The 27995-nt window shown below is 38.3% G+C and overlaps 1 protein-coding gene across 4 annotated transcripts in view; it reads right to left on the bottom strand.

Annotated features, from left to right (window-relative positions):
- Positions 1-382: 382 nt before the first annotated feature.
- The window catches only part of foxn3 (forkhead box N3), a 100150-nt gene continuing 72537 nt past the window's right edge, over positions 383-27995 (bottom strand). For all 4 annotated transcript variants that reach the window (XM_079853401.1, XM_079853404.1, XM_079853403.1 and 1 more), the window contains 2 exons: positions 7789-7897; positions 383-3542 (listed from right to left, as the gene is read on the bottom strand). In XM_079853401.1, the coding sequence (XP_079709527.1) occupies positions 3074-3542; positions 7789-7897 (578 nt within the window). In that variant the 3' untranslated portion in view covers positions 383-3073. The remainder of the gene's footprint in view (positions 3543-7788; positions 7898-27995) is intronic.

The following is a 27995-nucleotide window of genomic DNA, read 5'->3' as shown; positions in this document are numbered from 1 at the left end:
GAAGACTGGAGAAATGATGCTGAAAATACAGCTTTGACATCACAGAAATAAATTACATTAAAATAAAAAGCAGTTATTTAATATTTTTACAATATTACTATTTTTACTGTATTTTTGATCAACTTAATGCAGCCTTGATGAACATGAGACTTCTTTCAGAAATATTTAAACAATCTGACTGAACCTAATCTGAACCCTAAGTTTAGGCTAAAACTTTTTTTTCAGTTTCACTTCCTATTAAACATAATGCCCAAATCAGCTGTTAAAAAGGACGTATTGATCTGTCTTGAAGAGTTGTGTGATATATTAAGATATGACTATTTTAAGCAATAATTTCAACAATGCATTCAGAGCTTCACAAAACCATGATGCTAGTTCAAGATCACCTTTGCAACTTTTTTTTTTTTATTGCAACTGGAAGACAATACATCACAGAAACTTGATGGTAGGGTTGGAGAAAAAAATAAAACGAAAGAAAACAAATAGAATTTGTCGTAGCAATGGACAAAGTGGTATTTACATTAATCGATAAAATTGTTGTCTTTGGCAATATGATTACAAGTCAAAGGAAATACAGAGTGCAATTACGCCTCTATATTGACATATTAGCAGGGTGCACATGCCATCAGACCGAGTAATTCATTACAAACCAAATGGACTCCGTTACTTTCATCTTAAACAACTCAAACGCTTAACAGAATGGCAGTTAACAGGAACCTTTCAACAAAACGATCAACAACAACAACAAAAAAAACAATGAAAAAAAGAAAGAAACACTTCGCCTCCAATTAACGTTTTTTTTTTTTTTTGGCTGGCTCTTCTTTTTAACGTGTTTCAGGTTCCTCTGAAAGAACTGGAGAGGAAAAGTTACGTAGTGAGTGTTGTCTTTGAAGGAAGGCAGTGTATAAAGGACTCGTAGCTCTCTCTGCTACCGGTTTCCCAGTTTGAAGCACATTGAACAGAAACGTGATATGGCAGATGTTGATAAAGACCAGCAGACAAGGTTATAATTGGGGTTATTTCGCGTAGATGTGGGGAGGAAACGTCAAGAAATGTCTAGCTTGGTTAGGGAAAGGCATGCCAACTGGAGACATCACATTAACACTCATGGGTCAGATATAACATTCAACACGCTACAAAACATTAGGTCGAACCATTATCATCATCAGATGAACAGGGAAGACAGTGTGACTTCATGAAACACAGCAATGCAGAGCGATATTAACAAATATGACTGAGAATATCTTATACATGGGTACTTGAGAGAAATGCTACAACTCATTGACATGTTTATGAATAACATATCAAGTATGCATGTGTATAGAGTCATTACAGGCTTTGGCACTGAAACCTTAAGTTCTTTACCGTACGTTAAAACAATAAAAGTGCAATTCGGTGAGGTCGTGAAAATATATACACTAGCGTTTGCACTGAGCTCTGATATCACTTGTTTTCGTCTATAAGTGCTTAAATATATATGTGTGGAGGCGTAAATATCCGTCTGACTGCCTGTACCGAGAACTGAATCAATACTGATGACTCCTGAACAGTGCTACATGTAAATACGGGAACAAAAAAACTACTTGTACTGCAGATCCAAAGTCTCGAGGAACAAAATGGAAGACCCTGAATAAATCACAGACACGCACATCCGGATTACACATGGAAGAAAAGCAGGCACGAAGCCGGAAGGAGCAGGGGACCGACACTCACTACGAACTTCTCCTTGAAGACACGGACATTGACACAGCGGGTATTCGTTAGAGGGGCGGCTGTTAGCGTGGACCGAGAAGGCCCAAGCCCGAGTCCTCGTATTGCAGAGAGAGTTTCCCAACAGTCAGTGTTTTGTCCCTGAAGAAGGTAATTGTGAAGATGCCTGCTTCAACACAAAGGCGATGAGGACGACAAATCGAAATCAAAACCGACAAAAAAACAACGAAAGAGACTAGGCCTATCGGCATAGAAATTAGAGGCGGTGCCTTAGTTCTCTAGGATCTATATTTATATGAAAATAATTCATGCTCCATGCTAAATACATTATTTACCTTACATGAACTTTGATTTTTTTTTTTAAAAACGGTCTTCTTTTTCTTTACAGAACCCATGCAACACGATTTGGAAAATCCTGCTGGCTACATTGCTTAAATTAAGAAAGGAAAATGGTCTAGTGTTACTTTTATACAGTGTTTATCCTGACTGGATGAAATTGCTTATTACATCACGAGGGTTTCAAAAAAAAGAATTAGAAAACATAAACAAACAAACACAAAACAACTCCACAGTCATTATTTTCCGCTATTAAAATACAATTGGCAGGTATTGTAGCATTAGCTCAGAGTTTTCCTTTTCATTGTGCCGAAGAAGAAATATCACCATCCACTATCGCTTTAGAAGGAAAATATCACTCATTTTGATTGCTTAGGAAAAAAAAAAGTGGGCAGTTTTGAAAGACATATTGGTAAATGTATCACTTTTGCCACCAAAAAGCACTTTGACAAAGTGAATTATGATTCATACGAGCCAAACGACAACTACAGACATGAGTGTTCTCCACTCGATGCTGCTGGACTCCTTTAACGGCGAGAGCGTCAAGGGGAAGTGACATCACAGAAACTGCCCGAGGATTGTCTTTGGCACTGCCCTGTGCTTCTAAAACATCTTATATTACATCAGAGATTACTAGAACCTATAATTATCAGTAACTCTGGCGAGCTGCACCACAAATTAAGAGTAGTTTCACTTTTCACTATGACAATGGGGCAGGGCAAATTTTGCTATCACTTTTTTTTCTTCTCCTCTCTCAGAAGAATGAAATAATTTGCTGAATATCTTAAAAAAGGGAAGGCTATGGCTTCAATCTCCGTAGATTAAAAAAGGAAAGAAAACACAATAAAATAAGTGAACCAAAACAAGAAACCCTCAGTAAAATGTTACCTATAAAGATAGGAAAACAAAGTGATTGTTGATATTGCCACAAATCAGTAGAATTCACCTGATGTCCTGGGAAAAAAAATAGTAAATTCTATTCAAAGTGATGTTTTTTTCTCTCTCTCTTTATAATACAGTCTGTTCATTATTTTTGCTCTTTCTGCCCCTTTGCCGTCCGGTTGGTGATATTGTTCAAACAGGCCCTGACTCCCGCCAAATGAAGCAGGGACCCGGCCGCCTCTTTCATCTCCTCGTCGTCACTTTCCGGAGGCTTCTCTGTGCGCCTCTTTTTTAGAGGAAGAGTGTCACTGGCCACTCTCTGTTTGACTTTTGTCAAATGTTGCCGTTTCTTGTGCTGGGCCAGAGCGAGGGCGTCCACGGACCACTCTTTGGGCTCCTTCTTGATTTTGCTCTTGTCGTCGTCCTCGACATCGCTGCCAGTCTCGTTGACGTGGAAGCTCACCTCGCTTCCATCGCAGAGAGCCTCTTCTCCGACGTCCGAGCTGGAAGATTTGGCAAAACTGTAGGTGTGGTCATCCTTGGGGTCGCTGCTGACCAATGGAGAGTTACATGTGGGCTCGCCGTCACTGGTAATCCTGTATTCGAGAACTGACCTATTAACACAGACGAGAGATGCATTAGTGCAAACCACACACATGCTGTTCTTGTTGTACTGTGCAAGTGCTTCGTAAAACAAATGAACTACATGCGCTTACTGTGTAATTATTTTGTGGAGCTGCTTGTAATTATGCTTCTATAGTAATTCATTATAATAATATGTGTAACATGGACACTCTGTACTTATGTTTTGCTGTTTTTTTGCACAGATGGCAACAACCTCTGGAACACATGAATATTCAGTCCATTTGTTATTGTATAAAGTGGGTAAATCTAAATCACAAAATCAGTCGTGGGTCATATTTCACCCACAAATCAAAAGAAGAAAAGAGAAAAGGAAATTAAATAATCATATATCATACATTAAAAAGTTTGGGGTCAGTAAGATTTTTAATGATTTTAAAAGGAAGTCTCTTATGTTCACCAAGGCTTCGTTTATTTGACTGTCAAGAAACAGTGCTTATTATTAATCATTCCTTTTTTCTTTTCTTTTTTTTTTCTCTCTTTTGATTACGGGGTAAAATGCTAGAACTACAACTGTGGTTAACACATCTCACAGCTCTTCTTTTTTATTGAACGTGTATTGTGTGTTGGTAAGCACCACATCCTCAAATGTTAAAAACAATTATTGTAAGCATTTGTCTCTGAAATACACTTGAGCTTTGAAGCACCTCTTCAGCCGACCAACAACAATTAAAAAGTGAATTAATTGGCGGTTTACAAAACGCTCCACTTTTCGGTAAAATAGCATGATGAAAAATAAGAGAATAAAGACAGTTCAGCTCTGTTTATGCCTCTTATTCTCAGAAACAATAATGAAGTGTCTTTACAATTACATTTGTTTTGTGCTTCTGGTCACAGTTCAGTTTAAGAGTGAAAAAGAACGCACTTTGCAGATTTGTAGATTAGCAGATTTTCTACAGAAACGCTAAACCTCCCTCTGTGGTTCAAAAAATAATCCTAAGAGCTTTTCCACTTCCTGCCTCATATGTGCATTTATGACTCATAAATTATAGCCGCAGCACAGCAGGCTAAAGAAACTGCTTCAATAATTAATGCCTAAATGCAGTGTCACTCATTTTAAAGAGGCTGTTTTACTCTTTGGACCGTCACTGCACGATATGGGCATCATACAGCAACTGAGAGGCTGAGGTCCTATGTGTGCATATGGACAAAAGCTCTTATCAAAATAAAGGTAATCTGACATATTTATCTGGTCTAGGCCTTTGTTTTATGCAAATAAAATAATGAATCTTACTGGGGGGATTCATATATGTATACAACATTATCTTCGTGACAAATAAGCAAATTTCATTGATGTGATGAAACAAAAACAACAAAATACTTTTAGATGTATGATTTATCATTATTTATAAATTATATAATTTAGTATTTGTTTTACAGCATTTAAAGTAATTTTATTGGACAACAAAAATAATCTTTAAATAAATGCATGTGGAAAGGAAAGTAGGGGAAAGTCCTTATATTCTGTACTTATTTACTTGTATGTATATATTTTCTTTATGCAATTACTCCTAAGCAAAAAGTATATAGTTCTGGGTAGTAACTGATTACATGTAATCTGGATTACGTAAGTAGATTCCAAAAATTAAGTACTTGTAATTTATTATAATAGATTTTAAGATGCTCGTAATCGGACTACGGTTACTTTTTATTGATTACATGATTACATGTTATTCTTACAAGGGCTGTAAATTATTTATAATTCATTGATACTTCTTTTTTATCTTTTTAATTTTCCTTTCTAAAAAGCCTACTGCTAATATACGTTCAAAAGTTTACATCTTAACCATGTTTTACTGTCTTTGGAAGGCTTTTGTGTTTAAAAAAAAAATGTCAGCCGAATCTCTTTGACTTAATATATTTACATGAAGTTGCCCCTGAGATTTTAAGTTAATAAGTTTATAGTAAGTTAATAAAGTTAATCAAAATCAAATCAAAAATAGACTACACTGATCCCTGTTTACTTTCATTAGATGGAGAAAATTCCTGCAACGTTTTTCTCAAAAAAGAGGATAGTTTTTCTCTTCAGCTGAGGATAGAAAGTCATGTACATCTTTGGCCCAGTTTACACCTGGTATTAAGATGCGTTTTGGACGGTCAGATCACAAGTAGACGAGGGAGACATTCCACGTTTATACCTGCTGTTTTAATCCGTCTTTGTCCACTTTCAACCACTTCTGTCCCGATTTCTTTAAGGGGAGGGTTATTGGGTGGGTATACTGTATGTATGGGCTTTTTCAGATCTTTCGTTATAATGGGCAAAATAAGCTCACGCAATTTACATATGAACGTGACTGGAGACGACGGAAAAACATACGGAGAGCAGCAGCTTTCGTTTCTGCTCTGATAGCCACTAGACCACGTCAAACAAAGTGAGTGGCTGCTAGAAATCAGGAATTGTGAGGGAACATTGTGCTTGGTATGTTTTCCGTCTTCAAACCAAACTTGGGTCTTCAGCCAACAAAGTTTAAATCCCATCTACTACCTAGTGCGCTTTCCATAATGTTTAGTTCAGTAGGCGGAGAGTAGGCGTCTTTTGTGGCTGTTCAAACACATTCTACCACATGAGCGTTTAGACTATGAAAACAATCCGGTCTAATGTATTTTCGACCACCTCTGGAAGTGGTCAAAAGTGGACAAGCTCAAAACGTTTTAGACCCTGTTTACACCAGTATTTAGCATCGTCCACTTGTGATCCGATTGCTCAAAACGCATCTTAATACCAGGTGTAAACAGAGCCTTGGATGGCCTTGGTTTGAGTAATTAATAAGGACGTTTTTATTTTTGTGTGAACTATTCCTTTAAATAAAAAGGTTTTATTCTAAAGTTGTTTTATACTATTCGTATGGAAGCTTGTTTCCGCCACTGAATAATAAATAAATAATAATAATAATTGCGACTTTTTATCTCACAATTCTGACTTTTTTTCTCACAATTGCGATATATCAAGTCAGAATTGTGACTTTTTTTCTCAGAATTGCGAGATATAAAGTCGCAATTGCGAGATATAAAGTCGCAATTCTGAGAAATAAAGTCGCAATTGCGAGATATAAAGTCACAATTCTGAGAAATAAAGTCGCAATTGCGAGATATAAAGTCACAATTCTGAGAAATAAAGTCGCAATTGGGAGATATAAAGTCGCAATTCTGAGAAATAAAGTCGCAATTGCGAGATATAAAGTCACAATTCTGAGATATAAAGTCGCAATTGCGAGATATAAAGTCAGAATTGCATGATATAAAGTCGCAATTGCGTGTTATAAAGTCAGAATTGTGAGATACAAATTTTTTGGGGATTTTTTTCCTAAGAATTGGACTTTATATCTCACAATTGTGAGTTTATATCTCATAATTCTGAGAAAAGATGTCAGAATTGCGAGATATAAACTCGCAATTATGTGTTATAAAGTCAGAATTGCGTGATATAAAGTCGCAATTGCGAGAAAAAAAGTCAGAATTCTGACTTTATAACACGCAATTGCGAGTTTATATCTCGCAATTCTGACTTTACAACACGCAATTGCGACTTTATTTCACGCAATTCTGACTTTATATCTCGCAATTCTGAAAAACAAAGTCAGAATTGCGAGATGTAAACTCGCAATTGTGAGATAAAAAGTCGCAATTATCTTTTAAAATGTTTTATTTTGTGGCGGAAACAAGCTTCCATAATTCTGTTATGTATTTTAATATATAAAGTAAAATTGGACACATTACGATGTGGTGAAATGTGACCTTGACATGTCGTTCACAGGACTTTAGGTGAGCGCACATACAAACACACACACTTAGACACTGCAAACCTCTCTATTTTAACTGGTGATTCTGCTGTTTTTCCACCTATTCGAGCCCTATGTTCTAATTACAACCTTTTAGTGCCCAGGCTTATGAATGTTTCACAGCAAGACAGACTGTCCATGTGTTCGGTCATGCCATTAAAAAAACTTAGTGTATGTGATCAATTATTCATCTCACATCATGCATGCAAGAGCAGGGCCTAAGCCTGAATAAGGAGGTGTGCTGATGTCTGTGAATGACCTGGCTGTTCTGCTCTAAGAAAAAGCTACCAGACTTCACAGAGTCAAAGGCAGAGATCAGATGTGAACCAAGTTCTGCAGTGTGAGCATGATTCTGATTGGCTGATAAACCTGTCAATCAAGTAATGAGTCAGCGGAGACAGGAAATGCGCTCAAAGTGACCTGGAGGGACAGGACTGACCTGACAGTGGCTGTCCTGCTGACAATGGGGTTGATGGGAAGGGGTCGGATTCCTGGGAAGAGGCCCTGGCTCATCATTCGAGCTCCGTTCTGGATCACACCCTGAGGGACTGAGGAGAAAACACAGGTAATGTACATTAATGCACAGAGTACCTGCAAGCATATGGGAGCACAAATTCGTAATGCAAACAAATCAAAAGCATCACACTATGTTTAAGCATTTATAAATCAGCTTAAAATGGTTTAAATTCCAGCTGCTGATGTTGCAAGGATGAAATTTCCCTGTAGTTTCAAATAGGATCAGACAGTCAAGAGCCGTCCGAAATCATCAGTTTCAATCTGTTCAGCTGGCTTTTGCAACTTCGAATACTAACTGGTACGTAAAAACAAAGAAATAGTGGTTGGTTCATTAGCATGTCAGACAGGGCTCTTGTCTAAATAATACACAATAAACTGCAAAGTGGACTAGACCGAATGCATAGGTCAAAAGTCTGGTTCTAAAGGGTAACAATTTATTTCGATAGTCCACTTTAGACATTATATTTACTATAAGTAACTTTGCAACTACATGTCAACTACAGACATTCTACTGACTATAAGTACATGTCAACTTATTCTATAACAGTCTTAACAGTCTACTGATAATGACTGGTAGCTGACATGTAGTTGCAATATATATATATATATACACAGATAGACAGATAGATAGATAGATAGATAGATAGATAGATAGATAGATAGATAGATAGATAGATATAGTTTATAGTAAGTATCTAAAGTGGACAATCGAAAAAAAATAATGTGAGGGAACAGAACTCTCTAAATCCATCTAAATATGGATAGTCAAATTGTTTTCCACATTCAATCAGGAAACAACCACAAACCCAATGGAAAATTAATTGCTTTCCTAGTTTCCTCTGTAATGTGAGGAAGAAAGTAGCCCAGACAGATGATAAAATAACAAACAAGATTGTACTGCCACCTGAATTAAAAAGGGATAAAAAAAGAAAAGAAAATTTTGCCAGGTCTAGTAAATCAGTCACTTGATTTTACAGGGAAGTGGGCTGTTATGTGATTGTTTTCATTCTTCTATAATGCTGATTATGCTACAAGCGCTCACTTTTTCTGAATGACCTCCCCTACAAGAGCACTGTTTTGAATTTTATACCTCAAGATAATAAAGAGTATTGCAAGAATGTTTACATTCATGTTATATTCATGTAAAGGAACGTACAAATTCTCTCTCTACAAACAAGCTAAAATGTGATTTATCAAGATCTTGATCAAACAATTGATGCACCTCTTGATGGAAATAACATCACAACATTTATTTCCATCAAGAGGTGAACCAATTTTTGGTCAGGATCTTGTATTGACAAAGCAAGAGTCAAGCTCTCTATAAAGTCTACTCCAGCACATCCCACGGGCTTTCAATGAATTTAAGGTCTGGACTCAGAGGTGCCGATTCATGTGTGAAAATGATTCTTCATGCTCCCTCTCAACCATTCTTTCCCAGTTTGAGTCTGATGAATCTTGACATTGTCATCCTGGAATATGGCCATGATGTGTCTTCCTGCATGCTTGTTTAAGAAATGAAAAGCTACACAATCCATCTATTAGGGTTAGAAGAACTGTTGCCAAACATATAACATGCCAGAAACATAATAATCACTGCAATTATGATCCAATCATACACTCTTAAGCATTTGCCTATTTAAATCCAAACAGCAAATCTTTTGTTGGCTGGGCAGTGTATATACATGTATATAAGTGCCAAAATGCATATCAGATGAGCAGAATCCTCCTTTAATAAGGGTTAACAAGGGACGCCAAATTTTTAGCGCTGCAGTCAAATGGGCTTAATGCTCGCTGCCCTTCTCTCAGTCCAAGTACGGGGCAACATATAGCTCCATCTGGAAAACCAACCTGGACTCATAGCAGATGGCGAGCACAAAAAAAGCACAAAATAACCATCCATTTAGAATCCACCACACTGATCTGGCCATTAGGCAGGAGCATTGTTGCCTTGGCAACTGGTCCCCCTATGTATGCCATAGTAGCGGAACTCAACTAGGTGACAGTGAGTTGTGGTTGTGAAGCCGAAAGGAACATCTGGGCTGGCTGGGTGCCCTCTTCACCCCGCCCCCCAAACCCTGAGGGAACACGCTGCCATAACAAGGTGAAGCGATGCCCTGTGACAGAGGCCGTCTCAGCTAACCAAGTGCACAATGAGAATTGACAGAGATGTGCGTCTCTCCACCAATTAGCGTGGATGGGCTAGCAAAGTGAATGGCTAATGATCTCGCCCCATTGTAGGCGGTTCATGTCGAGCCATCCATCCAGGCATCAGAAACAACAGCAGGACACAAAAGCAAAGCACATTCACAGTGCAGCCACATCAGGAAGGAAGCCAGTGAGGCTTTTGTGCCTGGGGATGTTCCCTCTTTTATGTGCATGAGAGCTGTTAAACAAAGGCTAGCTCCATTGAAAAGAAATCAAATCTGCGATCGCAATGAATGGCTTCACGTTAGCACCATTGACCGAGATTTTCTATGTGGCATTATGCGCGGATAATGCTGCGTTTAACAGCAGGTAATAAATAAAGTATCGCGGATGGTGACTTCCAGGAAGCTCAGTACACACACGCGACAGGACGCTCACTGCGAGGCAGAATCTGGAGCTGTGCAAACATCAGCAGTGATTCAGTGGCGTTTCTGTCACGCCGATGCCCATGGGAAGGTGTCCTGGCACTCTCACAGGGCACTGCAGAGGCAGTCGGTGCACAAATGCTATCAGACTGTTCATTCGCTCTCTCTCTCTCTCTCTGCCTTCCTCTCAAGCACATTAATGTACGTGGCAGATGGCCCTGGAAACAGTGGCCCTAATACACAATTCTGTATTGAAAAGTCAGTTTCTCTTTTATTCTCTCTCTAACAACTCTTTTCTAAAACGGGACTGTTGAGTTGATTATCAGCATAATATTTGTTCCCACTAAAAAACTTATTCATAAATTTTGTACATCCATTTTTATGTGATGTATTCTACATCATTACTGCAAACAGGGTTATTAAAGTGAACTAAAACTGATTTCAGCTAGTGGCCAAGGTAACATTTTCTCATTTCCATTCAGTTCAACTTGATGTACTAAAATAACTTAATAAAGTTAATAAAAAACTACAAAAATCAGCTTTGTAACCAAGATTACATTTTGAGGTTGACAAAATGTCAAAAATGACACAAAAAAAAGAAGAAGAATCAGAATCATACAGCAAAAACATTTAGATTACATCTGCCTAATTTCCAGTTCAAAGGAAAAAAGAAAATTATGAAATAAATACATAAAAAATATTTAAAAAGTAAAAATAAAAACTACTAGCCAAAATAATAATAATAATCTTTAAAAAAATCAGCAAAAATAATATAAAATAAACATAACTATTAATGTTAATCAATAATTAAATGTTGATCCCTGTGAATGCTCAGATGGAAACAGTCCTTGCTGCTTCTCAAGTAGTTAAAAAAATAAATAAAAGTACTTCAGCACCTGCCTTTGCAATATTTGTCCACCAGGGGGAGTCATTCACAACAAAGCAGGTGTCTAAGGGAACATTTAGTCCACTCTTTCCGGACACATTCATATGATCTTATCAAAGTACATAAAAAAGTGCATCAAAGTTCATAATGTACCCTTAAAGCTCCATCATCTCTAAATGCTTCTTTGGAACAAAAGCATAAGTAAATGAACCCTACATTTTTGTGTTAACTTTCCCTTTTTATACATGATTTTGAACTCCTTCAGATAAATTTTCACTGCAGTCTTTTTTTTTTCTTAGATAAGCTGTACTGAAAGGACTCCTTGGGCAAACTACACACTCAGTAAGAAGTACCTTAAAACGCTGCTTATACAAAGAGTTTCAGGGCGAGAGTGCTTTTGGCCATTGTTTTCTCACAATACAGCTGGGGGCTGCGTGATTCGTACATTTGGGCCTATGACACGCACCACTGCTTCTGTTGAGCGAGCGCTTCTTTACTCACAAAAGCCAAACAGCAGGGACTCCACATCCTCTCAAGAATCAGCCTCCGCACATGGGGCTCTATGGCCACTGGGCTGCTTTCTGTATAAACACCAGTGGAGGAGGAGGTGTACTGAAGGAGCTTTTGTATTCAACTGGCACACTTCTGTAAAAACAGGTTCAAGTAAGCAAGGTCAGAGGCCATATAGAGTGACTGACTAAAAGCTTGAGTTTGATATAGCAAGAAAATCCTCAGCTTTTAAGCTATGAAATGTACCGTCAGAGCAATAAACACAAATCCAAAGAGAACAACACAGTTCTTATCGTGTATTAGAATTTATCCAGAATGATAATCTGAAATGATTTACAATGAAAATTTAAATCTCAATTGTCTTTTAAGTGAAAACTTTGGTCTCGTCATCTCAGAAATACTACCTTGCCCCCTAATAGTTCACCAAAAAAGGAAAAATCTGTTACCATTTATTCATCTTCACCATCCAAACCTGTATGACTTTCTTTCTTCAACATGAAAGGAAATATTTGAAAGAATGTTCAATCTGCCGTTAAATAATGAAAGCATACAGTGACCACAGGCTGTCAAGCTCCAAAAACACCATCTGGTTCCATAAAACGAATGCATATGATTTATAAGTATTTGTGTATTTTTGTGAGGTCAATTCACTGAAAAAAAAGAAAAAAGTAATGGATTAAAAAATAATAAAATTATTATGAATATTATATATTATATTATGTACTTAAATATCACAATTAAATAAATGTAAAAAAAAAGCGTCACTGTATAAGGTGCCACAAATTACCTACAAAAGGCATGCAACCCAAAGGCAACCCCCCACCAATCCTGTCTTCATTTTCTTTTTCTTTTTTTCAGGTGCTGAACTCATTCGGGAGCCACATGCGAATCTCTCGTTCCAGGACTGAAGATTGAGCCATACATACATTGCCTGATGTGAAATCAGCTCGAGGAATGTCTGCGGCCTAAATATCCGATTCAACGAGTATAAAAGAATCCAGATTAACTCCAGCTAGACTTAATGGTGGCTACAGCTTTGTAGAAATGCGCCAGAGAAACATGCATTTACATGCCTGCTCATTTAATCTAATACTGCACCCGCTGGAATCACTCCTCCGGGGTATAATGAGAGAGACACGGTGAGAAAGGAGATAAAGACAGATAAATACACAGAGAGACGCTGAATGGAAGAGTAAGGGCGATGAGAAATGCAGATGACAAATTCCCTGTACTGTAAACTTGGCACCTGCTGTTGTGCAATAAAGCCCATGCATTTAGCTTAATTCTTTTCCCAGACGAACTATAGGAAGTATATTGGATTTGAGGGGATCGGTTTTCAGCTCGAATATTTTCAGCGTGATAAATGTCAGCATTAGCCGGAATTAAAAGGAAGGAGCAGTCAAATGATACACTGCTATCTTGAGGCATTGAGGCAGGAATAACAGTGCAAAGTGATGCCGGCGTCTTAAACAATTCTCCTACATGCTACAAAAAGCGCTCGGCTGTGGTGATGGATTCCCGGGTGCTGTGAGAAGTCCTTCTGCCTTTCACTGCCAAATAATAGCCCCTATACGCACTCCAGAGATGGCTAACGCATACATCACACACATAAAGGCTTGAGAGGGAGAAACAAAGTGAATGCCTTTTTGTTCATAGAGTCGCAGCGACTGCCACGACACAGAACCGAATCCAAACAAAATGTCGTTTAAGGATATAATTTCAGGACGAGTTGCTGTCAGTACATTGGCAGAGATTGAAGGGCCCTTTGTAGGTCACACAGTGACAAGTGACCTCCTTAGGGACTAATCTTCCGCTCGCTGCTTCACAACTATTTACCAGGCTGCCATGGCAACCGAGACTGTTATCCGAGCGTTCGGATCCCGCCTCTCGCTCCGGTGACCAGGAGCAAGGTCAGGCCAAAAAGATAAACTGCGCACGGGTCTCAACGTTATGTAACTCTCCCTCTGACAGAAGGCAGATGCGAGCAAACGAATGCTCTTTTTTAAGTCGGCACCAGCTGCGTAAAACAGAGGCAGGCGAGATGCCAGCGCATGTTTTGAAGGCACGGCGTGTGAGCTCTCCCTTTGATTCTTCAGACAAATGAACATGTTGAAGTGCTTGAAGAATATCTATTATTCACAGGGTGGAGACCCAGCGTTCATTTTAGTGTCAGACTCTGATGAGATATAACACGCGCTGTCGGGAGCGCAAACTTGACAACGCCTCTCACCACGTCTGCTCGTTTGCGTCAGGGCCACAAGGTTAAGCGTCTTTAAGTGGTATGTCTTCAATCACAACAAGCATTTTTGCAAACAAACCTGTAGATCAGGTTGAGTTGAGGTATGAAGTTGGAAAACAACAAAGTCGTTTTGCTATGCTGGGTCTAGCTACACTCTGGTGCGATTGCTCTGTTAGTGCGGTTCATTTGATTACTGTAAGTGTGAACGCTGCCAGCTGAACCCTGGTGCGCACCAAACAAGCAAGCCGAGACCCCTGAAAAAGTCCGCTTCCAAACGAACTCTGGTGCGATTCGACTGAAATATGAACGCAACAAGGACAACAGACATCCAAACGAACCAAAAATGGGATGTGATACCACAAGATGCAACCCAAAAAGGACAGAATGCTCAATGCTCAAATGCATACAATGAGCGCATTTAGCCCAGAACAGCATTGGTTTGGATGTTTGGCAAGTTTTTTTTTCTTCTTTTTTTTCTTTAGGTTCGGTCTTAAAAATGATATGTGTGTGTGAACGCTAAGCGAACCAGGACTAAATTTATTATTTTCTTTTTTTGGTTCGAACCAAAAGAACCAAGAGATCTGAACTACAAGTGTGAACACACCCTTAAAAGGAAAGCTTTTCGAAGCGATGCCATAGATCAGGGATGGGCAATTTCGGTCCTGGAGGGCCACTGTCCTACAGAGTTTAGCTCCAACCCTGAAAAAATCACCTGCCTGTAATTTTCTAGTAATCCTGAGGACCTTGATTAGCTTGTTCAGGTGTGTTTGATTAGGGTTGGAGCTAAACTCTGTAGGACAGTGGCCCTCCAGGACCGAAGTTGCCCATCCCTGCCATAGATCAAGGTGTCCAATCCTGCTCCTGTCGAGTTCAGCTCCAACCCCAATTAAACACACCTGAAGCAACTGATCAAGGTCTTACGAGGCATTCTAGAAACTTCAGGCAGGGGTGTTGAGGCAAGCTAGAGCTAAACTCTGCAGGACATTGGCCCTCCAGGACAGAATTTGGACACCCCTGCCATAGAAGAACCATTTTGGGTTCCCTAAAGAACCTTTTGGTGAACAGTTCTTAAAAGAACCATTTTCTCCTTATTGTGAAGAATATAATAATAAAAAACCACAGAACCATAGATACAAATAAAGAACCTTTACTTTTAGAAATTTAAACAGAGTATCTGATTCTTTTTCATGCTGAGACTGCTACATAGTAGAATCGATTGCATGGATCGTCAGATCTAAATCCACAAGAGCAGCTGTCCCAGTTAAGCAATGAGCCATAGTAGAGGAACATTCCTCCATCTGGAAAAAAAAAAAAAAACCCTGTTAAAGTTCAATTACCATTTTTATAATGATGTGGATGGGGTTTTGCTTGTTTGCAGCAACAACTAAGTTTAATTGCGCAGTTAATAACATAAAATGCCTTCCCAAAATACACGTGTTGGCAAACAGAACCCAGCCGTTAGATATCAGAGGAAGGGAAATAATCTGAGACCGAAAGAGAAAAAGACAGAGAGGGGCATAAATACTTAGGCTATAAACCCAGTCGGACTCCTAAAGCTAGTGTTGTTTTTGTTTGAGTTGGCGAAATCTATAGCACACACACACACGACAGGACGAGAATCAGACTGCTTTTAAAAACTACTGCAAGCTAAAAACAGAAAAACAGACAACATTTTGGTGTCCTGCCTCTTCATTTTCATAAGATTAAAGCGACTTCTGTATTCAGAGTGGGTCTCCTCAAAGGCGTCGACTCTACTGTACCGCTATAAACTAAGCCCGGAGGCATCCGATGTTACAGCGATGAATAAACACGAAGAGCGTGTTTGTGTGGGTGCCATCACGTAGTCTGTGTTGATATGCAGAAATTGCTCTAATTCTGAGAGAAGTCAGTAATTTCCCTCAGGTGCCCGCCTCAGGCCCCGCGGTGGTGCGTAGGCCTCGGGAGTGCTCAGAGATTAAGGGCTTACAGTTGGCACATTAGCTGCTAAATGAATCCTGCTCTGTCACTGGTAACGGGGCCACATAGCTGTCAGATACATTTCACTGTAGTCTTACCTCACTCCTTTTAACACACTAATGTACACAAACGCTTACCTCCAGCGTTCAGTAACGCTAATCTTACTGAAATATTATTAATTTTGTTATAGCCTTTATGCCCCTTTTATCATTATGGATAGTGAAAAGAGAGCCTTCAATGCAAGGTATAAAGTCAGAATGGAATTGTAGTAGCCATTAAAACACACACACACACACACACACACTTGGGTGGGCAAATTACACAACCATCAGTACTCCAAATCAGCTCAGTTCTTGTTTAGAGTACGGGGTGTTAAGTTACCCAGCGGTACCCCACAGGAGGGAGTTGTGTTGTTTTCTCTCTTTGCTTTGGTGCATGTCGATACATGCTAGTGGAGCATGAAAAGCCGCTGCTACACAACAGCGTCCACTCAAGCAGTTTTCCTTCTCCCTCCTTCTGTCTTTAAATCCCCAAACAAGGATTGTGGGCGGTGTGGCGGAGCCAAACACACATCAGCCGAATGGGATCAAACACAACGGAGACACTCTACGTGTGTGGACACCAGTCAGTCTCGTGCCCTCTGGGACAAGCCCTTCTCATAATGACCCTGTCCCTACGCTGCCCTCCTCAACCCAGCTGATAAGCCACTAGCGTCTGTGTGCCTTACGAGCCTCTAATGGCCTCCTCACGCACGAGTAGAGCTTAAAACAGTAGAGAGCGTTTGCTCTGTCCTCCCCCCTTCTACTAGCCCTGCTAAACACACATGCTGGACAATCCTCTCCCTGACATCTTTAAAGGGATAGTTCACCCACACACAACCATATTTACTCACTCACATGTCGTTCTAAACCCCTTTTTCCACACAATGAACAAGTGGATAGTGACCATGGGGCTGTCAAGCTTTAAAAAATGGCAAAAAGCACCATTAAAATATAGTAGCTCATATGACTTGCACACTATATTTTGTAAGTCGTTTTTGTGTAAAACAACAACAACAAAAAATTAAATAGGCATTTGCTGAAAATTGAAAGATTATTTTAAACATTTACAACTAATTTCACATGAAACAATTAATTAATTAAAATGTAAAGGGAAAATTCTGTCATCATTTTCTCACACTCAAGTTGTTCCAAACCTGTATGAATTTCTTCTTTCTGCTGAACACAAAAGAAAATATTTTGAAGAATATGGGTAACCAAAACAGTTCATGGGCCCCATTGACTTCCATAGTATGGAAAAAAAATACTATGAAAGTCAATGGGGCCCATTAACTGTTTGGTTACCCATATTCTTCAAAATATCTTCTTTTGTGTTCAACAGAAGAAAAAAAACAGGTTTAGAACAATTTAAGAGTGAGTAAACGATGGCAGAATTTTTGGGTGAACTGTCCCTTTAATAAATAATACATTTAATCAAACATAATTTGCCTAGAATTCATTTCAAAATCAAAACAATAAAATTCAGAACTTTATAAATATTTCCCTCATTGGTGTCATTTAATTATGTGCATATTAAAAATCTCACTTGTGCAAATAAAACATAAAACAAATTTAATGTTGGTGTATTGTGACCAGTTAGAAGACAGAAGAGAAGGGGAAGACTTTCAGTGAATATCCGTTCCTCACACAAGTTATCATTTGACTTCAGAATACTTGGAAAATAGTGAACAAAGAATATGGACTAATTTAATGGCTTTTTGTAACTTTTGGAGCTTGGGCTCAGGGTCATCATTCACCTTTTGTGTTCTACAGAAGAAAGTCGTGGTTTGAAACAATATACAGGTAGGTGTGAGTAAATTATGCCAGAAGTTTCATTTTTGAGTGAACTATCCCTGTAAGACTTCTGCCGCCCCCTTTTTCAGCGGCGCTGGTTCCGGAAGTTTTTTTTTTCTTACATTTTCCCATAGTTATTTTAAAATAGTCTTCGTTAAAGAATTTTAAGCCATGAACCAAGCCAATCAGCTACAACGTGAATCACAACACTAGAAACTTTGATTTGAAGAAAAAAAAGTTTTAGAAAATCGGACAAAAAGACAAAGGTACAAGTGTAACGCTGAGTTTAAGGAAGACAATGATGAAGGCAATACAAGGTATTAGATAAACACAAGGATAATAGCCAACGTGCGAAACAGCGCACAAACATAAACAAAACCTGACGAAGAACTGAACACTACAAGCAGGAACTTAAATACACAGAGATGATGAACTAAAAGACAAACAGTTGTGATGATGAGTGTTAGTGTCCATGGTGACTGATGAGTGGCGGGAAACTAGAACAAAGAAACACACGTGACGAGTGAAAACCAAAACAAACTGAACATAACTGTGACAACAAGACTGTGTGTACTTAACAGTTTTAGTGAGGGAGAGAACTATTTTGAAAATAAACTGAAATAATGTGGGCTGACGGCGTCACCAGAAGGGTTAGGAAGCAAATACGTAAGGGTTAATGCCCGACGAGGTGTCCATTATCAGGTATTAATGGACGACGGCGAGGCGTGAACCGTCCGACGCGCAGCGGAGACCTGACAATGGACACCTCGAAGGGCATTAACCCGCTTATACCATGGTCACTTACGAAAGAAAGAAATATTTAATCAATTAATAATACTTTAATATGTTTTAGAGTAAAAATCGTGAGGGTTTTTATTTATTAAGTCGAGCGCACTATTTAATATCTCCCGTATACAGGCGTTGCCAAGCAACGTGGCCACAGCGACCCGACCGCAGCAGTTGATCAGTGAGTTTGAGCCAGCGCAATCATTTAGAACTGTCATCAGGCAAATTGACGGGACGCCTTTCCTAGGTGTACATTATCACTTTTTAACGGACACCCTGCAGCCAATCAGAATCGAGTATTCACCCAGACCATGGTATAACATGGATTAACAACCTCATGGCTCACAGTCGTCGGTCCTTAAAGGTTTATAAGTTATCGTTCAAAATCAATTTCCTTATGGAAAAAATGAATAGAGCTTTTACTTTCAAAAAACTTTCTATTGCACTCAATTGCTATGAAAATAAAAGAGCTGTCAGGCACAGACCTTACCTCCTGTTTTTTATTTGTGGGTCTGCTCTGTAAAATGAGCCGGTGTGTTGAGTTGAGATGAATGAATAATTAAACAGCTCTTTAAGACATCTTAGTGAGTTCTTCAGCTCCATGCACTCTATGTAAGATCTCCGGACGTCTTCCTTCCTCTCGCTTCCTTTCGCTCCCCTGGCCGGGGCTTGCCATCGCCATGGCAACCGCTCACATTTCACACACTTGAGAACAGTATATCATGCAACGGGCGAGACAAAAACAGGAAATAGCGCTCTGTGCTTAGCCATGGCTTTCTGAGGCCTGTACAGCCGGTAATAGAAACCAGACACATGGTGGCGACTATAAATGTGGAAGCTAAACGGGCTGCACACACACGCGCTGAAAGCATGCAGCTTAATACTACAATATGCAGCCTCTAACTTCATAGTGTATATATAGAACGTACTGTGAAGAAGCAGAGAAACCAGGCTGCACTTTATATAACAGGGACAAACACATTTTCAGAAAATGACTTCTAGAGCCTGACTGAGCCACTGTTCTGAGGTCAGCGGATTGTGCAGTTTACTGTGTGACCGTCACGCACAAATCCACTTCCCACTGACCTCAGACCCCCCCTGTGAGCAGTCAGAGACAGCACAAGAGTTACGAGGTGAACCCAAGGGACGCGTCCAGATAAGACCTTGAAGCCAGGGATTGTTTATTTGTTTTGGCATTTTCAGTAAAGCGGACATAAAACAGAGCAAGACATTTTTGAAGGGCACATCAATGCAGCAGCAGCACAAAGCACTATAGGTGTTTTATCTCCGATCATGCATGCGGAACAGCTGCACAAATCTTTTCAGGCACACCTCTGTAGCGGAGCCGGTAACCCACGGGACGTGATTTTTAAGTGCGGGCAGTTCCACAATTGCAGCCTTCAATAAACTTTACACATTCCACAGAGCAATTAGCATGAGCCATGCCACTTGACGATTTCAATTTGCTCAGCAAGACGCAACACCCACGTCTGAGAGACGGGGGAGAAAACAATGCGGAGAACAGACGCTCTGCCGTCAGTCTCAGAGACGAGCGCTCGCTGGCTCTGGAAGACCAAAGACTTTCTCCTGATTAATGTCTTTCGTTCTCTTCCTTTCTTTTTCTCTTTCCCAAATGGGAAGACTGAATTGACAAAGAAAAATGGCTTTGGAGGTGAAAACCCAGATTATTATTTTTCTCTAATGCAAAGTGTTAAGCTTCATTCTGCACTGTTACAGACTACAGACAGGAATGATTCCTCAAATTGTGCAGCTTGTTAAGGAAAGTGTACTATTACTTTTATTATACTGTGTGATTGCTGACTTCAAGGTGAATTCAGCGAACAACTTTGCAACCACCCCAAACACCCTAACCAAACAAAGAAAATGCTCAAATATGTTAATTAGATTGATTTGTTGAATTAGTGTTAGAGGAGTGGAAATGTCCTGGATGATACATTAAGGGCATCTTCAAATATTTCCTTTCCCTCAACTCAATCCTCCCCCTTTCTTTTTCTGTCACTTCATTTTATTGTGTTCACTAGCCTGACAAAAATGGAGATTTATTCTTCTTTCATCTGAGTCATAGAGACACAATGCCTTCCTTCCTCGGTGGGAGTGGGAGAAGGAGATGGAGGAAAGATGGAATGAGAGAAAGATGGAGAGATATAACCAATATACAGTAAGGTCCAAAAATTCTGAGACCACAAGTGAAAATGCTTCTATTTTCTAATTAACAGTTTGAGTGAAAAAAAAAAAAAAAATTATGTGAATATTAATAATGTCTGTTGAGATGTATGAACCTGGGGCCAGATTCACGAAACATTAAATTCTTCTTAACTGACAATTTTTTTCTTATTTTCTAAATTAAGAAAAAATATCCGAATATTTATATTCGCAAAAACTTTAAGAATGTTCTTATCTTTTTTTCTTAAGATTGTTCATCTCGAAAAGAATGTTCTTAAAATCATTGTAGATAACTTCTTAAAGTTAGGATAACCTCCAACCTGTCTTAAATAGCAAAATGTAAGATGTTTAGTGAATAGTTTCAAAGATTAAACATTACAACATAACACTAGCAAGCTAGCTAAATACAATACATATTACTACAACTGCAATATGTGGACGAATACTCTGGTGACACCGATCGATCATTTGAGCGTATGTGATGCGCTCACTCAAGCTAGAACTAGCCAGCACACATATACAGGACGCATTCACTAGAGAGAGAGCAAGAAAGACGGAGCACAGGCATCTGAGACAGGCTTTTTTTAAATAACGATTTTAGTGCAAGTTAAACTAACTGCGGACTGTGTAATATCTGTTTGAAACCTTTAACTTGTACTTTTTTGTCTTACCTGCTGCACTTAGGTTTATAAATGGAATGGGATTGTGTTGTTTACATGTCTGTATGTATTGTAGCACCGCTGAGGAGTCTCTGAAATTTCGTTGTATCCCGATGAAATGACAATAAAGGCTAATTCTAATTCTAATTTGTAACTTGACATGGCACATTAAAAACATGACGCTGAGTGATTAACTCGCGCCAAGCCAGTTGCGACATAAATACCCTGCACGCTTATTATGATATTTATGGTAATCTGCAGGCCGTGCAAATGTGCAAAACGACCGGCTTTCAGGTGTTTTTCATTCAGCGAGTCTTCAGCAATACCCGCCTTTCAATCAAATAACACCAAAGCCTGTAATTTTGAGATGTTCTTAAAAAATATATTTGAGGACTTCTAAAGAATATTTCAAGAATTGTACTTAAGGTCAATTCTGAGAAGCTCATAAGAATGTTCCAAGAATTTTTAAGAACTTCTTTCTTAAGAAGATTTTTGCGAATCCGGCCCCTGATGATCATGTTCTCCAGCACGATTTGAGATTATCCAAAGAGCATCTTGAGCTTCAATGGAAGGAGAACACAGTTTTCAGTTTTGTCAGATTTACTTATTTGATTAGTGATTTATCTAAAATATTCATTTTCAAATTATTTCAAATTCATTTAAAATTATTATTTGACCTTTTCTTGTTTGAATATAAAAATACTTTTCAGGTTTAAATCAGATTTTGGATCCCAGATTTTTGTTTCCCACTGTATATTTACATATGCTTTATGTTGGCTGGGACCTTGTTTAAAAAAAAAAAGATAGAGACGAGGTTTCCCCAGACATTTCTGCCTGATGCTGGAAGGCATGTAGCTTTTAGAGTGGACCCCCCATCGTTAGCTGGGGTGGCATCACAGGCAGAGATGAATACATTTCAATGTGACTTCTTAGTCACTCATCTGACTCATGTAGGTTCAAAGCAGCCTCTGTAGAGAATGAAAGAATGACTGAAATGAAAATGTACGCATCTACCTCTAGAGAAGACAGGTAATGTCACCGACATGACAACACAACCCTCTATTGTGCGCTCTCTTTGCACTCCTTCTCTCAATGTTTCTGTCTTTGCTTCAACTAATTCAAAGACAGGAAGAATTCCAGAACAATTATGACAAAGCAGCTATTTATCAACTGTGAAATCTGAGTAATGGCAGGTGAAATGCAAAAGGAACATTTTCAGGCTGATCCCCTGGAGCAAAGCCTCCGGCCTAGAGAAACACTCCCACATTCATTCATTTACCGTTTATTACATGAAGAAAACACATCATTTACTGTTTATTACATGAAGAAAACACATTTATGGGGGATCTATGTTTTCTCCTATAAACATGTAAAGCAGGGGTCGGCAATAGGCGGCCCGCGGGCCAAAACTGGCCCGCCAGCAATATTTTCTGGCCCGCCGGATTATTTTGGAAGTCCGTTTTTTTTTTTTTTTTTTTTTTTCAGCTTATTTTTATTTTACAATAACGGTTTACAAATAGGCCCCGTGTATCATTCATTACTTATTATTTACTCGGGTAGCCTATAACACACTGATAAATAATATGTATTAGCCTACCTGATAAAAAATATTTGCACTAAATGCTGCACAAAACTCTTCCACTAGGCTACTTGAGAAAAGCCGTAGCCGCGCGGCGATTTCACCGCCGCATACTGTGTAAAACGCGCATGAATCATGCGGCGCGGGATTCAATTTTAAAATATAAAGACGGTAGCGGTCGGAACTCTGGCCTACCTATACTTTGGACGGAGCGGGCGGTCTGACTGACAATAGCCCACTCCGACATCTTTTGACAGCGTATCCGCACTTCATTCTGACCACCAGGCTGTTTGGTACTGAAACCATTGTTAATAAATAATAAACAACATTATTTTTTTGCAAGAATGTTTGAAATATTTGGCAGAAAATAGCATGCTTCATTTGTCAGTAGGGCAATATGGTTTTCGTTTATGTTGCTTAACAATTTGAGTGATAGGCTTTGTCCTATTTAATTTATGTTAGCCTATTTATATTTCATTATTTTTTTCTGTGACTTTTTTTCTCTGCTGACAGTAGCCTACAATGTTAAAATAATATTTTATGTTGACACGAACACAAAGCATTTATAATTGTTATAGGCTGCTACTTAATCTCTCAAATTTCCGTTAGAGACATTTGAATGTGAGATTCTGGAAACTAGATCTAAATTTTGCGGACTCGTCAGGTCGGGAAATAATGCGGGTGAACACAGAGTGTATTTTAATTGCTGAATTTAACCTTGTGGGAGCGGGACGAAAAGAAGAGAAAAAAAAAAAAACAGTCCCGCGCAGACCTCCTTAAACCATAGGTGTGTATGTGTGTGTCCCGAATAAATAATAATAATAAAAAAGGAATAAAGTTCAAAAGTCGGACTGTAAACAAATTAGGCATTGCTATTCACACCTTTATTAAAATAGCTGTAATATGTTAACACAATAGTACTTGATCTGTTTAAAATGATTTCATTGATATGCAATGTAGACGTTAAGAGTATAATAATTAATAGTTAAGAGTATTTAATTTGTACCCATAGGGCTACTCCGTGTAGCTGGCCCGCCATCTACTGGCTAAAAGAAAAATTGGCCCGCGGCCAAAGTTAATTGCCGACCCCTGATGTAAAGCATGTTTTTCTGTAGACAGATTTTCAAAAGTAGCCATGTGTTCTGACAAAAATATCGAAGTTTCGAGGGTTAAACCGTTGACAAAGCCAAGCTACATTCACATTATCTAGGCCTGTTAGTGTTCAAAAAGCATATACATTACAAAAGTAAATTTACAGACAAATTAGTGTTAGTTTAAACTGGGGCCGGTTCGTTTGAACCATGATTGAAACGTTTGCCAGTATTTAAAAAAAAATTATTCTAAACCTAAAGTAATATCGACAAACTATATACCATTTGAAAGCTTACAGACTTTAGTTTTCATATTTGGTGACAGATACAAATACAAATGACAGAAGCACAATAATTTATTAATTTGCAACAAGAACATTTATCAGAGTCATAAGAAGCCTTTATTTTGAAAAATGATTAAATATTGGTAGAAACCTCATAGATGTAAATCATAGATGTAGTAAATCAACAACAAACTAAGGAAACTGAGGGCATTAAATACAAAGGTAAACAAGGAACTAAACAATGACAATGAGTTGATGACGATTAGCAATAGTAACTATAGAAACAAACTAGCAATGAGAAAAAAGAGAACAAAAGAAACAGGAACTAAAACACAGGAAATAAGAACATACAAACTACGGGTACGTTTACACGACAACGATATGCTTAAAACCGAGAAGTTTTCCTTTGAGTTTTCCGCATACAGACGACACCATTGCCAAAACGTTCCCCATTCACACAGATCCGCGAAAACGACTAAAAACGCTGTATTCTGCTCCAGGCCATTAGATGGCGATGAAACACTATAAATTGAACACGTAATACGCATGTGCATGATGACATCGTCTTCAGAGATTCGCGTGTTTAGACAGAGACCGTTTTCAAAAACGTGCACTTTGAAACCCGGTTTCAAAACTTTGCGTTTTCAGGCACCCAAAACGCTGTTGCCGTGTAAACAAACGGCCAAAACGCACAAAAAGTTTTGCGTTTTTAGTTGAAAACAGTGTCGTGTAAATAGCCCCAAAGAGTAACAGGAACAGAAACCAAAACCAAATGTGATAACTGTTTGCACATTTTTTGAGGAATTTCTCCTTTTAAATCTCATAAAATTAGCCCCATTCCCTTCATTGTGTCTGGATTTGAGTTTATTTGTTCATGTTAAGAGTTTGTTTTTTACCTGTTTTTCCTGTTTTTTTTTTTTTCTTTATTTCCTAGTTAATCTTCTACCTGTCAATTAGTTATGTCTTTCTCCATCCCTTCCATTACTGATTGTGTTTGTTGAATTCAGGTGTGTCTTGTTTATCAGTCTCATTAGTTCTTCTTGTTTGCCTGTATTTAAACCTGAGTTTAGTACTGTCTAGTTGTCTGTAGATGTTGCTATTTTGGATGGTTGTTCTGTTCCTGTTGAAGTTCTAAAGATTCCTGAGCATTTCTATTAGTTTGAGTTTATTTGTAATAAAGACTGCTGCACACAGATCCTGTTTCTTCTCTGCGGCAACCAGACTCGTGACACATTGTGTGTGCCTCACAGTATTATTTTTGCCTTTTTAAATAAAATGAGGGACGACTTGAAATTCTAAATTATAAAAAAAAATATTTAAAAGATTTTTAAATCAATTGAGCTTAACTTTTGAACCTGGATAGTTTCTTTATTGTGCATATGGTTGTGATTTCATATTTATCATACGAGATTATCGATAACCCTGATAATGTTACAGTAAGGGAAGATGAAAGGACAAAGAGTGCAGATACAGACACACACTGATATGAAAGTACATATACACATTCTCATACACATAGTAGATGTGACTACATATTCAAAACACGGCTCAGTTTTGTCACATTCATTTTGATACAACTCTTGTAGAACAAAGAGCAGATAAAAGAGGAAACGTGCAAGACAGCAGGGAAGGGAAGGCGGGCAGGAGACAGCGTTCTCATTCCAGCGAACACTTCCAAGTGTTGAGAATAATAAGGTCTGAAAAGCATTACTGAAAGAGTTCCACAGCTACGTCCAATCCTGACAGCCTTTCTTCTCAGCAAGCAAGTGACTAAGCCCTTGAATTTCAAACTGTTGCGGCTAGTAAAAAATTTGTGAGACGTGTCTCGCTGTAATTAATCAGAATTCAAAAACAAAAGTTAGTTTTAGCTTGTCGTCCACTTGATGAATACGAGGCTTGTAGAAAGAAGGTATTACTAATTTTGGTCTGCAAACTTTTAAGGTGTAAAATTATTCTGCATTTCTATGCAGCTTTTACTGTGGACTTGACCCGGGAATATGCATGCATTTCCAATGCATGTCACAGCACATCAATAATGTTTTTGTGTCATAGTCCTATTGGCCTGGAATGATTCAATGCAAACTTGAAGTGTAAACGTGCTATAACAACCCAAAGGTCACACTAAGTCACAGTGAGGGGAAAAGTTCACTCCGGGTAACAGGGACATTTCACCAAGACTTCCATCCTCCTTATTGGTTACTGTCATGACTCATAAAAACATAAGCTGCTTCAAAAATCACATACTTCCTTCCTATATAGTAGGCGAAAAACAGTATGTGGCAACTAGTATGTCCAAATTCAAAGAACTCATAAAAGAGTAGGCAAAAGTATGTATACGATAGACACTTTACTATCCCATGAGGCCCCAGGAGAGGATTTGTGATTGGCAGTGAAGTGACGCAATTGACGCTGGTAGGTCACATGATCATGTCAACATGGGAGATGTAGTACATCCGGATTACATTGATAGGGTACAACGGGGCTAGAGGCTCCATGGGGAAAAAGGCTCCCTTGGTTTAATTTTCCTCTAAACCACTAGATGACACAAAAACTTGCCGCAGCACTTTACAAAACATCCGCTTTTCAAGATGCACGTGGAAATTTGTCTGATCCTTGATGCGATCGTTTGTTTTTTAAAATGTTGTAGATTTAAGTAGCAAACGAGAATCGCTAATATTATTGAATATATTTTGAGACTAATGTCTTCTGAATGATTTTCAGTTTTGTTCGAGGTAATAAAAGCAACAGTTTTTCAATAACGGAAGAATATGTAAAAGTATGGTAATTGGGGTAAAAGGCGCTCCTACTGCTGGGGCGAAAGGCACAATAATTAACATGATAATAAAACAGCCGGCTGACTTTTTCATTTGTTGACATGACATGGTTAGATTCGGATGGATGGATGGATATATATATATATATATATATAATAATCTTATCATTTAATAAAATGTAATTTAATGTTACCACTGTAAATCTATATTATAATTATTATGGGATCTCCTTCAATGCTTTCAGAATCTTTACTTTTTAAAAATGTAAGTATTTTTAAAATATATTTTTATTAAAATTATTAATATATATTAACATATATAACATATTTTAATGACAGTATATTTATTGAACAAAAATGAATTATTTTATTCATCAAAATAAACAGAAAATAGTGCAAACTTTGCTAAAGTGATTATTTTGAACAAGTATTAACTTGGACATTATTAAAAACATATTTTAGCTAAAGTATTTGTATCAATAGTTTGTGCCTTTTGCCACTTTTATGATTTTTCACACAAAATCTGTTGCTCCATAAATGTTCAATACGAACATGTATTTTATACACAATGGGAATAGTGAAAAGCAATTTTTTTCTTAAAGTGTGCCTTTAGCCCCATTGTACCATACTATACAGAGCATACTTTTTAGCAGTCATAAATTACATATTCAAAATAAGTACCTACTCAAGAGAATATGCTATTTTGGATACAGCTATTGACTTGTTCATTGTTAGTACATGCAACTCAAAAGAGCAAATCAAGGGATTTGATGAGAAAAAG

The sequence above is a fragment of the Squalius cephalus genome, assembly GCF_949319135.1.
Source record: "Squalius cephalus genome assembly, chromosome: 20".
Lineage (NCBI taxonomy): Eukaryota > Metazoa > Chordata > Actinopteri > Cypriniformes > Leuciscidae > Squalius > Squalius cephalus.
The sequence above is the reverse complement of the archived record's forward strand: the minus strand, read 5'-3'. Positions and strand labels throughout refer to the sequence as shown.